Source organism: Capsella rubella, unplaced genomic scaffold, assembly GCF_000375325.1.
Source record: "Capsella rubella cultivar Monte Gargano unplaced genomic scaffold, Caprub1_0 scaffold_2, whole genome shotgun sequence".
NCBI lineage: Eukaryota > Viridiplantae > Streptophyta > Magnoliopsida > Brassicales > Brassicaceae > Capsella > Capsella rubella.
This window is the reverse complement of record NW_006238922.1, coordinates 3321140-3335603: the sequence shown is the minus strand read 5'-3', so window position 1 is coordinate 3335603 and position 14464 is coordinate 3321140. Positions and strand designations below refer to the sequence as shown.

Sequence of the window (14464 nt, the reverse complement as noted above, 5' to 3'; positions counted from 1 at the left end):
TCTTTTATTTTTTTTATTTAAGATTTATGTTCTTGTAATTCAAAATTAAATCAGATTATCTTACTTAATCTTGCAAAATATCGCCTGATTCAAAAGTTTTTTTTGTAAACGATTTTTCTCCTATTTGGGTTATACAATCATAATATAGTATTTTAATTAATGTGTGTTCGGATTACCAATATTAAAGTAGTATTTTAAATAATATGTGGTTGAAAAAAAAACGGTTAGAACTTGTAATATACAAAATTATACCACCTACCATTAAAAATATATTAACCGTCGTCATTAATTAATCAAAGTTGTTGATTTACCTTGAACCACATGTATTTTATATCATAAAATAGATATTATTCTGATTTATCATCAGAAAAAGTAAAAAAAAAAAAAAACAAACATATAAGATTTTATATATTAAACCGTAACTGTGGTCCTCTATTTTTATGTCAAAAGAGGTGAATAACAAAACATACGATGCCAATCTTTATAAAAAAAAAGTTCAAATCAAACCTCATAGTCCTGTAAAGTAGATCAAGTCAAAGAATAACAAATCGACACAAACTAGAGCATCTTGGATATTGAAGGAGTTCTGTAAACTCACGTTTCTCTCCATAAGAATGATTCAAACGTAGCACAAGCTTCTTCAGTGTTGCTGAGTTCTTCAGAAAGTATCTAACTAGTTCTAGTTCAGTTCCTTGCTCAGTGATCGGGCTTTTGATATTAACATATTCAAGGGACGATAACAAACAACAAGGTAAGAGTCTGGAGAGTTTAGTTTCCTTTTCTACTTGATAGTCCTCATCAAGTAATTCCTATAATCAAAAAAATCCAAACCATATTAAAACATAAAACCACCTTTCTTCTATAAAGTTAAAAGTTGTATAGAGTTCAAGAAAAGTCATCACCAAGACCAAGGTAAGGTATTTTAGACTAGGGCAGCTCTCAAGTAGGAATGGTAACAGTTTTTGAGACTCATATGGGTGCATAGTAACGCTCAAACGAGACAAGTCTTGAAATGTGGGCAATGGGTTAAAGTCTTTCATATGATAGATCAACTGCCAGTAAAACATAACATGTAAGAGAACTATATTATATAATATGAAGTGACTAATAGAAAAGTTTAGAGAGATACATACCATAAGAGTGCTCCTTGAGATGGTCATATCTACAACACTTGAGACATTGGTGAGAAGATCATATAAGCTATTTGACCTATTTCTTTCCCTACACTCATAACTATCATCAATGAAATCAAGTTCCACCTTGGCCAAAGGACTTATATTGGTTACTCTGATGATTTTGTCTAGGCAATCTTTGACGCTGAGATATTTGAGTCTCGGAGCATCGATCTCAGCTGCGTTTCGACCGCCTATATGACCATCATAATAAAAGATATGTGAGAGAGATAGGCTCTTTAGTGATTTAGAACAAAAGCGTAAATCTAAATCCGCTACCATATTAAATGGCCTCCTTATTACTAACTCTTCGAGAACCGGAGAACATGGAACTAGCATCGCTCCCGAGTCATTGGAGGGAAACAAGACATGAGATAAGTTCATAACCTTGAGACAAGGAAACTCAAGTGACACAAATTCATCCAACCTAACCAAACTGAGACTTAAGCATACTAACTCCTTGCACATAGGATTGTTTAACGGTATCTTTATCAAATCTCCGAAGCTACTCAAAACTTCAAAATGCTGAATCTTGCGCTTAAGCACTCTTCCGAGACATGGCTCCAAAAGGAAAAATTCATGTCCACAGATATGTTTATCAATGGTTAACTTGAATTTACTCAAGTATGTTCCGTACTTATGGAAGATATCGATATAATCCGCACATGCATCGTAATTTCGAAAATGAGCCGTGTTCAAGTCTAGTGTAGTAACCTCTAGCCAAAGATTTCTCCATTTAGAGGACAAAACACTTGTCCTAACAGCATCCTTAGGCCTAAGAAAAGTTACTATCTTACATATCAACTCTTGAGGTAATAAGCTTATCCTATCTTCCCCACTTCTGCCAACTTCTCCTTCCATAGCCACGTTTTGGTTCAGAAACCCTAAGCAAACAAATTCAGAGTTTAATTATAGAATTTAAAAAAGTAAACGCGCATAGCAAATGCTAGCAACAAATGCTACGGACTGCAAAGCGTAAGAGAGAGTTGTTCTTCATTACAAAAGCTTATTTACACACACACGAAATGATAAGCTCTAATATATCTAATCGTTATCTCAACGACAAGGATAAATACGATCTGTTTAAAAAATATATAAATGTAATAATTTATCTATAATATTTGACATTTTAAATGGTAACCTACAAAACATTTTTAGATTTTTATTAGGTAAAAAAATACATATGTTCAAGACATATTTATATATGATTTTTAGGTCATTGTTTAAACTTAGCCTCTTCATTTTGGAAAGATATATATATTCATCAGGTACTATCTCTTGAGGACCTACAAAAGCATTCAAAGCTGCTTGGGTGCGGTTTAAGTCATATCAGAGGAACTATATATCCACACTGTGGCTTCGATGATGTTCAGCTCTTGGGTATTTTCTTTTTAGAAGATTGGATTGGAGGTATTAGATGGATTCGGACGCTGCAACCAATATTAAATTTAATACTGATGTACCGATGGGTAGAACACTTTTTAAGGCTTTAAAAATAGTCATTAATTTGCCAATCAAACTTTTATCTTTTTATTTATTTTTAAAGCATTGAAAGTCACTTTTTTGTTTCTTTTTCTTTTTCTTATTTTTTTTTACATCACATATCTGGCTTTAAATCTAAACAATTTAAAAAAACTTATTTTCACACTTTTTACATTTAAAACCTTTCCTCTTGGAATATATAGCCCTAAAAATGATGATTATGAGTGTTAATCGACAGGGTAGCTTCAGCTAGAGATCTGGTATTAAAATTTTCATTGCTTGCAACATCCAAGGCCAATCTAGTGCCTCTAGTCCAATCCTCTGAAGAAGATACATAAGTTTTGAACATCATCAAAACCATGATGTAGACAATCCCTCTGATTTGACTTAGACCGCACACAATTAGTTTTGAATGCTTCTTTAGGTCCCTGAGAGAAAGTAGAGATTCCGCAGCTCTTCTGATCTTGCATCGTTGTAGAATTTATTCGGAAAATCGACTTTAGTGTCCTCCCGAGTCGTAAGAGATCCCACTTTCAACTGTTTAAGCTATGAACATATGAACATTACTTCTTCATCAAGAGATTACTGGAAAGGTTTACAGAACAGATAATAAAAAGACACACGGTTTCTGTTTGGATTTGTTTAATTTTGTGGATTTTCGATTATGAATTATGGTATCTAAACAAAAATTTAAAATGGATGGATGGATGGTTTGATACGATTTAACACCCTAAGAAATAACATAGACCTCCAAGTTCGCGATGTTACTTGCTAACGATCAGAGCCCATAAAATATCGTAACTTCGATCACCAAACTCGTTGGATGCAAAGGAAAAACAATTTGGCACAAACAACAATTCACAGGAGCCCAAAGTCAAGACTTTTGACAAGTATGACCATTACTAGTAAGCTACAATCTGACATCGAATTCGCCAGCGCGTGTCTGAGCACGAAACCCTTTGTAAAGACGAGGAGGGAGAGTTTGAAAATCAAGTTTCTCGATTCTTAGGCCAGATAGAGCAATGCCCATTATCTTAAACCCGAGTTTGAATGTCGGAAACACATAAAGTCGTCCTAACCCTGTTTCCAGTGTTAGTGTCCCTGATAAACATGGAGTCTTGTCCTTTGGGATTCGCCCGATTGTCCATGTACATGTCTGCAAAACAAAGTCCTTACTCAAACGGACATTTTCTTAATCCGGAAGCTGAACTCATAGCAAAAGTCAGACAAACATATTACCTTGTTAGAGAGGATGGTTACAGTTCCATGATTTGATGAGAGGTCTGCGGATGAAACACAATGAGGAAGCTGGAAACTCAAGGTTATTGACTCAATCGCCTTTCCTGGATCGCTTCTGATTCCCACTAGCACGCTAATTCGACATGTGCCTGAATCTGATGTTATTTGAGGTTTTACATATACAGGTGTGTTCTTCAGCTTTTTCACCCTAAATTGCACATCAGAGATGCTTAGACAGTCGAATAACTCTTCAAGATAGTGAAAGAATAATGTTTGGTTGTGAAAGTACACACCTGTAACTCATGAGCTTGAACTCTCCATCTGGAGGGACAAATGAGAGAACTTGATGAGATTCCCACGGTCTAAACCGGACACACGGGTGAAACCTCATGTCTTCTAGAATCGACGGATTCGCAAACGACAATGTCAAATCTGGAAAACCACTGAGCTGGGAATTTATTTGGACCTCGCCATAAATCTCGCATTTTACCAATTCTCCATCCCTGATCAGTCAGTGTATTCAAATGATTTGAGTAAGATGAGTCTTGGAGGTTAAATGAAGATTTTGTGAAATCGTCTTCAAGCACACACCTGTTTACAATTGCATCCATTTCTTCAGCGAGTTCGACATAAACTTCGTTGCTAGAGTACTTCGGATCTGTTGGTCGCCATGGAACACAAGAGCCAGCACCACTTGGGAGCGTGTCACTAACATTGGAAGCATTTCCCGTTACAACACTCAACATTTTGCTGACCAGATTCGGTGGAGCTATCATTTCCCTCAGGATACTCGGTTCTGTTGTGAGAGGGAAACCATTATCGATCATCTCATCCAAAAGCTACAAGTAAAAAAATTGTGCAACTATTCAGTTTAAGACATCCAAGAAAGGGTGAAGCCATAGAAAAATATAAACTATGGCATACACAAAGAAGCTATTAATAACACATTTTTTAAATCTCGCAGTTGCTGCAAATCAACATAACATGTACACAGGATATAAGGAAAATCCAAGACAGTTTATATTTTGCTCTATGATGTATTTTCTAAAGCAAGCTTTGTTTATCAATCACTCATAAGGTGGAAACTGTTAAATTGTCTACTTTATCAAAAACAATCCAAGAACAATAACAATACAAGCAACAACTTTTACGATTAACTCATATTCTCCCGTTCAAATATAAGGAATACTCAACTACAGAGTTGATTAAACACCCGAGAAGACGCAGTATATATATCCAAAATCCGCAAAAATGGGAAATAAAAGTAAGAAGAGAAGCAAGACGGCACACAGAAGTTAAACCGATGAATTGCAGAAACCATAACAGCTACCAAAGTTTCAATTAGCAAAAAGAGCACACTCATAAAAATGCATACTCTTAAACAAAAGTACCTCATAGACGATGATGAAATTATCCTTAATGAGATCTTCGTTTAACCCACCAAGGTAATCAGACAAAACATCAGCAACTCTGCAAAGGAACTAAAACTTCACAAAGTTACAAAAACTTCACATGATCTGCATTCAACCCTTTACACAAAAATTGAAAACTACAAAGAAGAAAGCAAAAGATTCACCTCGATTGCCATCAACGGTGGCATTTCAACTTGACTACAAGCTAAGAACGTAATGCCATCACGAACGATTTGAAACAGGTAATGTGTTGGTGAAGCAATCACTGAAAGTGACTATCCAAAACAAAAACAAGAATCCATAAGACACATACCAAGACAGTCAAATCAAGATTTAAAGATGACCCATGAGCTAAAGTCTCGAACTTTGGATTCAATTTTACAAATCAAACAAAACCCAAGAATCAATGAACTTACAATTATGCAGAAACAATAAAAAAGATAACTTTTTTTGCTATAAACTAACCTTAAAGGTCTCGCCTTGGGAAATAGATTGATCCCAGAACCAAGCACATATGGATCGATCAACGCGATGACCTGTAAGCTGCTTCTCTAGCATTACCTCTCTGTGAACACAAAACCCAAACAACATAAGATGAATCAAGTCCAGAGACTGATCAATCAAATTCGATCTGAATCTGTAAAGGGTTGAAGAAGATTCACTAACCCAGAATCCGAGAGGAGAAATATACATTGAAGCATCTCTGGCAACGATGCACAAATCTGCGATTGCGTTCGTGTTCTTGATTTTGGTTTTACTTGTTCATGTTTGAGATTTAGCTTCGAACTAGAATACTCTAACCAAGTCAGAGGCTTCAAATATGATTGAAATAGTAGATTAATGGGCTCATGTTGGGCTTAAATAACTATATGTAGAATTTGTTAGCTTTTTATTTTAGTCCAAATTTTTACAAAGACGGTATTTTCCCTACACAAGTATAACCAGCTTTTTTATTTCGGAGTTCACAATTGGATTCGTGATATCGGGCATGTTCGTTTGGTCGCCGCAGGCGACTGCGGCAAACGCAACGTTTTTTTGCCGCTAAATCAAATCGGCGTTCACCGCTTCGGCAACCAAACAAACAATAATTTTTGCAGACCTGATAGTTCTGGAGAAGGAAATTTGAAGAAGTGGAGTTTCTTATACCATCTTCAAAGGGAGATGTTTAACAAAAATTATGGAGGTGCTAAAGATTTAGGGTGATTAAAATAAATCAGTAAATGATTTAATGTTTAGGAGCGATGCTAAACTAACAAGTTTAAGGGCCACTCCTTAAAGCCACGTGTCACGTTATTATTGGTTATAATTGTAAATAAGGAAAAAGAAAAAAAAAGGTTTTGCATTCTTGGTCTGGGAAGAGAAACATAGACAATTAAAGCCATTCAATATATTTTGATTTCGTCAGACAAACATCATATCCCTCGTAACAAAAGACAGAGATAACAAAAACGATTAGTGTTCATACACCATATCCCTCGTCACAGATATAATAAAACAACAAGAAAGCTAGAAACAGAAGCTTTGTGATAATGCAAACGAAGAGAGACGATTCCCAAATTCCAATAGCCAACTTGAAGAAAACACTTTATTAAAGTTCATCATTAGAAGAAGAAAAAATCAATTATTTTTTAAGAGTTCAACAAATTCAAATTAATCATTAAATTTAATAAAAATTTGTTTAACACCTCAAAATAAGCATCTCCCTTTGGAGATGCTCTTAGGACAATGAGACACACAACAATAAAGCAGCAGATAGTTTAATTAAAGAACCTTTATATGATAAAATTTCTTTTATGTCTTATTCCTATGTACCTTCGTACCTTGCAAACATCCTATATGAGAACCATCTTTCAAATTTCAAGTCACTAATGAAAAATAGCTGTTAAAAAAAGAAGAGTCTTTATTTTTTCAGATAATCTTGATTTTACGACGAATTAATACTAAAACGGATAATTTGGTACGAAAAATTAGTGAATATTTCCTCGACTTGGGTTTTGAGCATCAAAGTAATATATTTAATGTTGACAGAGAAAATTTGAAACAAATTTGTTATAAAACTTCTAAACATTAAGATTTTCTTTACTATGTTTTAATATTAAATCATATTTTCCATCAATAGCCTTAAAAATCCTCGGCATGACTCTTGGTAATAGTTCCATAATTCTTGATTACGAAATGAAAGAAAAGTAAGCATTAGTTTGTTTGGTTTCTTGAAAAATCAGAACTCCTTAGTTATATTTTAGTTTATAGATTCCGTAGAATATTCTGACATAATGGATCACAGTCAAAAGAAATTGAAATGACACTATTCCATAAAACTAACATTATCCAATTCTTATGAGTTTGTTCTCCTTATAGTAAGCAAGGTCGGCCCACTCATAAATACACAGCTAAAGTTATTAAACTCCCCATTACGACGAATGCATCTATCTACCCAACCTAAAAACAATATAAAATGAATCTACCTCTAAAAGTTTAAGAGATATTGTAATTGTAACCATATTATAAATAAGATGACTTTTTGAGACATCATATATTGAATAATTATTTTTATCATAGGATTTATTAAAAATATATCTTGTAAAAATTCTTTGACATGAGCTAACACAAATGGAAAGTATTACCGACGAATTGGATTGTATTTGAAAAGTAAACTTATAGACTATAACGTAAAAGAGACTGAAATGGTCGGTTGGTCCAATGTCGGACAAACTACCATAAGTAGACTAAACAGTTATAGTGGGTCATACGAACTCCTTCCACATGTTTCGTTTTTGAACTGTTAATCTGATATTTCAGTTTATTAAAAACTTTAATTCCAAAATCTTAGTAAATTCTAAATTTTTTATTTAAAGTTTTACATAAAAACTGCTATAGAAAATATTATTAGTTTTTCAATAGTGTTACAGAAATAGCAAAACATTTGAATTGATTTGTGTGAAAATATAAATTATGATTTTATTTTTAATCAAATAAAATCTAATATTGTTAAGTAAGTGATGTGAAATTTTATATTAAAATCTACCTTTGTTGAAAATATTTTGAATATTAAACTTTTAATGATTTTAAAAGATTTTCATAATGAAAAAAAAAACTAAATCTCATGATTTATATTAAATCATAATAACTTTCCTAAATTCAACACAAAATCATAGAAAAAATCATTAACAATCAAGTTATTTAAAATTTAGAATGAAATACATCATGAATAAAATATTAAGAAATACCTTCAAATAACATTAAACTAAGTATTTTGGACAAATATAGCACATACTCTATAAAAAATTTCAAAAGCACTAATTAGCATAATCAAAATATTTTAAATTTTTTTTTAGAATTTTTTTTTTAATGTCTGGATTGACTATTTACACTAAAATATTTGAATTCATTAAGAAGATATATTCTTATCTTTTCTTTGTAAACTATAAATGAACATAGAATACAATATTATTCGTTGGTAACAATCAAACAATTTGATAACAACCTCGAAAAATATTTATATTCAAAACAACCATTTTGTAGGCTTTGTTTTTATTTGCCTTACCTCCGCAACCTTTACCTCTGCTTTTGCAATATCGGTATTAAATACATAGAACTCTGATACAACATCCGTGCTTTTCGCAAATTTTGTCGTAGCAATTATGTCCTTCTAATATAGGAATAATGGTATCTTGATCCACCCATGTTCCGGTTAACAAGATCATATGACTGTTTTAAATTGACTAATTTCTTTAGAGATAAGATTGTAGATATCATGTAACAAAATTATTATAAAGATAAGTAAAATAGGATTACAATTCAATAGATCGAATTTACAGATACATAAATTAATACCTCGCCAAAGGTGTCGTAAGATGGGACCAAGATTATACGTGCAGTAGTGGGAAATCGCTTGGTGTAAAGTACTAATTATGTTGAAAAGGTTGGTAATAATCATATCAAAATAATTGTAAATATGTATATGTCAAAGAATAAAACCGAACTTATGAGTTGGTTTGAATCAAAATATTTGTGGAATTTGTTATCAGATTGTTTGATTGTTACCAACGAATAGTATTGTATTACATGTTCATTTGTATTCTACAAAGAAAAGATAAAAATATTTTTTTAATAACTTAAAAATATTTTAGTGTAAAATAATCAATTCGTATGCTAAAAAATATTCTAAAAAATTATTTAAAATATTGTTATTATGCTAATTAGTGCTATTTTTAAAAATTTATAGAGTATATGGTACATTTATATAAAATACTTGTTTAGTGCTATTTACCGGTATTTGTAATGCAATTAAAAATTGTTTTTTGATTGTAACCTAAAACATGTAACCGGAAATAGTCGGTCGGTCATCAGTTAGACAAACCACCCACAAGAAATTTAAACCAAAACAGGTCCCGACAAAGACTATTCTCGTACCACGTGGCATCATCACCGCCAAGTACGTTTCACGTTAACACGTGTCACCCCATTATCCAATCAAAAAATCACACAAGGTAATAGTTATTAAATCGCTAAAACGACGTCGTAGTATACCAAGTGGGAACATACTGATAAGTGACCGATCAACCACCACGAGATCTTGTTTTTTATATAAAACGTTTGATGAGTCGAACTGTCTAGATAGTGACACGTGTCGAACGCCGTGGCATCACCTGAATTAATTTCAAACGAAGCTTCGCGCGCATCTCGTAAGCCGTTCGATTAAACAAGATTGTGTAACAGCCATTGGATCAAAATCTTTCTCTGGAACGTTTTAGTAGTCGGTCGTATTTAATTATATTATATACAAAGTTATTAGTGATTAATCGTCTAATTAATTAACCATTAAATCCTATATAAAGCACCATTAAGCTTCCACCTACAAACTCATCACACTACTACACACAAAACTCAAACAAGAACAAAACACAAACACAAGTACTTTTATATCTAAAAGACAAGTTACAAAGATGGCACCTGAGATCAATACCAAACTCACCACCGGACCGGTCATCCCAGCCACCGCTTACGGTGGAGAGAAGAGGGCTTACGTGACGTTTCTTGCCGGAAACGGTGACTACGTGAAAGGAGTGGTGGGTCTTGCTAAGGGTTTAAGGAAAGCTGAGAGCAAGTATCCACTTGTGGTGGCGGTTTTGCCCGACGTACCGGAGGATCACCGGAAGCAACTGGTGGATCAAGGCTGTGTTGTTAAGGAGATAGAGCCGGTTTACCCACCGGAGAATCAAACCGAGTTTGCTATGGCTTACTATGTTATCAACTACTCTAAGCTTCGTATATGGAAGGTATATATTCATACAAATACATATTTTTACTTTTGAAAATTTCATAAAATAAAATTCTATTTTTTAAGTACTATTTAAAAAAAAAATATTTAGTTATATTTAAGTTTATTCTAATTTAATTAAAATAATATTAATTTAATTTTGGTTAATTTAATTAGTTTAATTTTTATTGTCTTTTAATTTGATTTCTTATGTATAACAAATAATTAAATATATATATATATATATATGGTTTCGTGCAGTTTGTGGAGTATAGCAAGATGATATACTTGGATGGAGACATACAAGTGTTTGAAAACATCGATCACTTGTTTGATCTACCTGATGGCCAATTCTATGCGGTCATGGACTGTTTCTGCGAGAAAACATGGAGCCACTCACCACAATACAAGATTGGTTATTGCCAACAGTGTCCAGACAAGGTAACATGGCCAGAGGCTGAGCTTGGTCCTAAGCCGCCTTTGTACTTCAACGCTGGTATGTTCGTTTACGAGCCAAACCTCTCCACTTATCATAATCTCTTGGAGACTCTCCAAGTCGTGCCTCCCACTCTTTTTGCTGAACAGGTAAACATAAGTGATAAACAATAGTTATTATGGATATTACAACCGTAAACATATTACAATAATTTGATTTGTGTATGTTTTTTTTGTTATAGGATTTCTTGAATATGTACTTTAAGGACATATATAAGCCAATACCATCAGCTTATAACTTGGTCTTGGCCATGCTTTGGAGGCATCCAGAGAATATAGAGCTTGACCAAGTCAAAGTTGTTCACTATTGTGCTGCTGGTGCTAAGCCTTGGAGGTATAATTACTATCATACTTTATATATTTACTTTTTTACACTAAAATTAGAATATTCTGAACGTTGTTTTGTTGTATTTGTATCAGATTCACCGGAGAAGAAGAGAACATGGATAGAGAAGACATCAAGATGCTGGTCAAGAAATGGTGGGACATTTACAACGACGAGTCTCTTGATTACAAGAACATTATTGGAGATGGCTATAAGAAACAACAGACATTTCAGCAGTTCGTCGAAGCTTTGTCCGAAGCTGGTGTGCTTCAGTACGTTAAAGCTCCATCTGCTGCTTAGAGACATTATGATTATCAAGCTTGTTGTTACGCTTCTTTGCGACTATAAGAAAATATATTTTCTTAGTTTGATGAAACTTGTTCATAGAACCATCTATATAGTTATATACTATATGAGATTGTGTTACTATCTTTATTTTATTTTTATTTTTTTGGTTTCGGAGGAGTTTTTAAATCTCCAATTCCGTTTTTACTTACGTACGATACTAGCTTGTTGAGGAGGAAGAAACAATGTTTCCTACTATATTGTAAAGTATATTTACTATACATAACCATACGTGTTTAATTACATTTCTATTGTTCATTTGCTCTTTATCCTTCTCTAGTTTTCAAGTCTCAAATCTTATTAAGTATAAAACATTTCTTCATGGAATTCACAATTCTACTTGAGCTCCACAAACATGTTTATATAAAACTTGCTAATTCAGAAGTTAAGAGATGCCCACATTAGAATACATATGTTTGCGAGTCCACATTGATAAGATTCCTAAAAGAAAGCTATAATTCACGGACCATCCATAAATTTTATCTCGACAGCTTCTATCACTTTACGTGTTCTGCCCATGTCTCAAACAGATGAGGAAATTGCAATAATCATATAACAAGTAAAATGTATGTACATAAAAAAAAAAAAGTATATGTACACACATTTCTTTATATAATTTTTTCATCATACAACAATTTGAAAATTTTAAGCGAAATATAGAACCTTGTCAAAATAAAAAAATTAATGTTAATAGTTCAATTGGTAAAGATCTCTGGCAAAAGTTCAGAGGTCGCCGGTTCGAGTCTTACATGCTCTAGTTTCGGGTCTGAAAGAATGTATGGGTTTTGGCCCAGAACTTATTTGATTATTCCGGAAAAAAAAATTGATGTTAAATGAACTTATAAGATAAACCCCATTTTAAAAGAAAATGTTGCACAAAATGCCTGTATAATTTCCATACTAATATTTGTAATCTATGATGAAGTTCCAATGCTAATAACTTTTATCAAAGTAATAAACAACAAAACTTAAATTATTGGTAGACAGAGACTAGCGTCTCAAAAAAAGACACAAAGTATGTATAAGACATAAAATTGCAAGGAAAAATATGGGGTTTGGAACCGTAGAATGCCCATATGGTACGAGAACGAGTGGTAAGGATAACATAATTGCTTACTGTTGCCACTGGAATGATTGTCATATGTTGCAGTTCTGGTGAGACGAGAATATTCTATAGAATACATGATTTCCCATGATCTCTTGTTTATGTCAAGACCAAAGATTTTGAAGAAAAGGTCGTTTTTGTTAGGAGAACTCCTGAAGATGCATAGACAATGATTTAAGAACACACATGCTTAATTCATATAAGTATCTATAAACTCGACATCCGGTGTAATCGAAAAGCTTTGGAACGTCTATGTGAGAAGATCAAACGCTAGCAGCTTGAGGGGAAGGCCCATAACCAGGGGAAGGCCCATAATATCGCACTGGAAGAACACCAACCTCAAATCTGAATTTGTCTTTGATCATATGAGCAGGCGGGCCAGAAGTTCCCACTAAGAAAATTGTCGACTTTTCTATACTTATTTTCATCCCTGAGATTCGTGCAAACTCCGAAAACACGTGAACAATACCGTCAATGAAGCGAAGCTTCCCATCTGTAAGGACCATGAGATCATCTGCAAAACTCAAATGCGTTAACCCGACGTCCTCGCACTGAGGATGATAACCAAACCGCTTTTCACCAGCAGCACGGTCAAGCATTTTGGAAAGAACATCCATACTCATCACAAACAGGTATGGAGAAAGAGAGCAGCCTTGTCTTAATCCCCGAGAGCTCTGAAAATATCCTGCCAACTCGCCATTAACTTGAACCGTAAAAGAAGCCGTCATGATACACAACATGATCCAATGAACATAAGTAGGAGGAAAATCCAAAGCCATATGAGCATATTCCTAATGAAAGACCATTGAACTGAGTCAAAAGCTTTTGAAATATCAAATTTTATTGCACATCGACCTGAGATTGATCTCTTGTGATAGTACTCCTTGACGAGCTCTGTGGCGAGTAGCAAGTTCTCCAACAAAAGTCTATCCTCAACAAAAGCAGATTGATTTGGTGCTACAAATTTAGGGAGAATGAATTTAAGCTTGTTGGCAATGATCTTAGATATCACCTTGTAGATCACATTACAACACGAAATCATGTAATCTTTCATTTCCTTTGCCTCCAAGTTTTTGGGAATAAAAGCAAGAATGGTGGAATTAACTCCCTTGGGAAGAAAACCTTTCTCAAAAAATGATTGAATAGCCAAAACAAACTCAAGTCCCACTATCTCCCAAGTTCGTTTGTAGAATTTCGAAGTGAAACCATCCGGGCCTGGTGACTTGTCACTTGGCATGGCAAAAAGCACTCTCGAAAACCTCCTCTGCTGTGACTGGTGCAATGAGCAGAGCTTTGTCCTCAGCCGAACACCAGAAAGGCAGTAAGTCCTGTAAGCGCTCCACTGTAATAGCCTCAAAGTCATATTCTTAAATGGTTTTATAAATATTTACAAGGGTTCAAAATGCTTTTTAAAGTGATTTAAAAGAGTTTTTAGTTTTTTTTTTGTCAACATCATATATTATTGGACTCAAATGAGCCAAGAATCAGGAACATTGTTTACATGGATACAAAGAAGCGGTTCAGACGCACTCTGCGTGCCAATTTATCCGCTTTAAAATTGGAACATCGAAATACTTTCAAAGGAAAAAGAAGAAATTCCCCTCTATCTGCTTTGATCTCCTCTAGGTA

The 14464-nt window shown here is 33.8% G+C and overlaps 3 protein-coding genes across 3 annotated transcripts; 1 reads left to right on the top strand and 2 right to left on the bottom strand.

The window, feature by feature from the left end:
* Positions 1-508: 508 nt before the first annotated feature.
* On the bottom strand, positions 509-2033 carry LOC17894481 (FBD-associated F-box protein At5g18780). The gene is made up of 4 exons (XM_023787540.1): positions 1134-2033; positions 903-1052; positions 599-809; positions 509-516 (listed from the first exon to the last, which is right to left on the bottom strand). Exons 1-4 carry the CDS (start codon positions 2031-2033, stop codon positions 509-511), a joined length of 1269 nt encoding a protein of 422 aa, XP_023643308.1.
* A 1357-nt stretch (positions 2034-3390) lies between these two features.
* Positions 3391-6080, bottom strand: LOC17895633 (AP-3 complex subunit mu). The gene is made up of 8 exons (XM_023787599.1): positions 5972-6080; positions 5771-5870; positions 5470-5580; positions 5285-5374; positions 4485-4732; positions 4187-4396; positions 3894-4101; positions 3391-3810 (listed from the first exon to the last, which is right to left on the bottom strand). Exons 1-8 carry the CDS (start codon positions 6004-6006, stop codon positions 3565-3567), a joined length of 1248 nt encoding a protein of 415 aa, XP_023643367.1. The 5' UTR covers positions 6007-6080; the 3' UTR covers positions 3391-3564.
* Positions 6081-10185: 4105 nt separating this feature from the next.
* LOC17895347 (galactinol synthase 2) lies at positions 10186-11997 on the top strand. The gene is made up of 4 exons (XM_006302391.2): positions 10186-10584; positions 10827-11150; positions 11243-11394; positions 11481-11997. The coding sequence occupies exons 1-4, from the start codon at positions 10252-10254 to the stop codon at positions 11683-11685; spliced, it is 1014 nt and encodes a 337-aa protein (XP_006302453.2). The 5' UTR covers positions 10186-10251; the 3' UTR covers positions 11686-11997.
* Positions 11998-14464: the final 2467 nt, after the last annotated feature.

What these genes read in the sequence shown, in the direction of transcription:
- LOC17894481 (XM_023787540.1), bottom strand. Translation starts at nt 2,033, where the DNA reads ATGGAAGGAGAAGTTGGCAGAAGTGGGGAAGATAGGATAAGCTTATTA. An exon ending in TCTCAAGGAGCACTCTTATG is followed by an intron (nt 1,053 to 1,133) that starts GTATGTATCTCT and finishes TTTTACTGGCAG; the next exon opens with TTGATCTATCATATGAAAGA. An exon ending in AATACCTTACCTTGGTCTTG is followed by an intron (nt 810 to 902) that starts GTGATGACTTTT and finishes TTTTGATTATAG; the next exon opens with GAATTACTTGATGAGGACTA.
- LOC17895633 (XM_023787599.1), bottom strand. Translation starts at nt 6,006, where the DNA reads ATGCTTCAATGTATATTTCTCCTCTCGGATTCTGG. An exon ending in ATTTCATCATCGTCTATGAG is followed by an intron (nt 4,733 to 5,284) that starts GTACTTTTGTTT and finishes TTTTACTTGTAG; the next exon opens with CTTTTGGATGAGATGATCGA. An exon ending in TAACCATCCTCTCTAACAAG is followed by an intron (nt 3,811 to 3,893) that starts GTAATATGTTTG and finishes TTTGTTTTGCAG; the next exon opens with ACATGTACATGGACAATCGG.
- LOC17895347 (XM_006302391.2), top strand. Translation starts at nt 10,252, where the DNA reads ATGGCACCTGAGATCAATACCAAACTCACCACCGGACCGGTCATCCCA. An exon ending in CTAAGCTTCGTATATGGAAG is followed by an intron (nt 10,585 to 10,826) that starts GTATATATTCAT and finishes GGTTTCGTGCAG; the next exon opens with TTTGTGGAGTATAGCAAGAT. An exon ending in GCTGGTGCTAAGCCTTGGAG is followed by an intron (nt 11,395 to 11,480) that starts GTATAATTACTA and finishes TATTTGTATCAG; the next exon opens with ATTCACCGGAGAAGAAGAGA.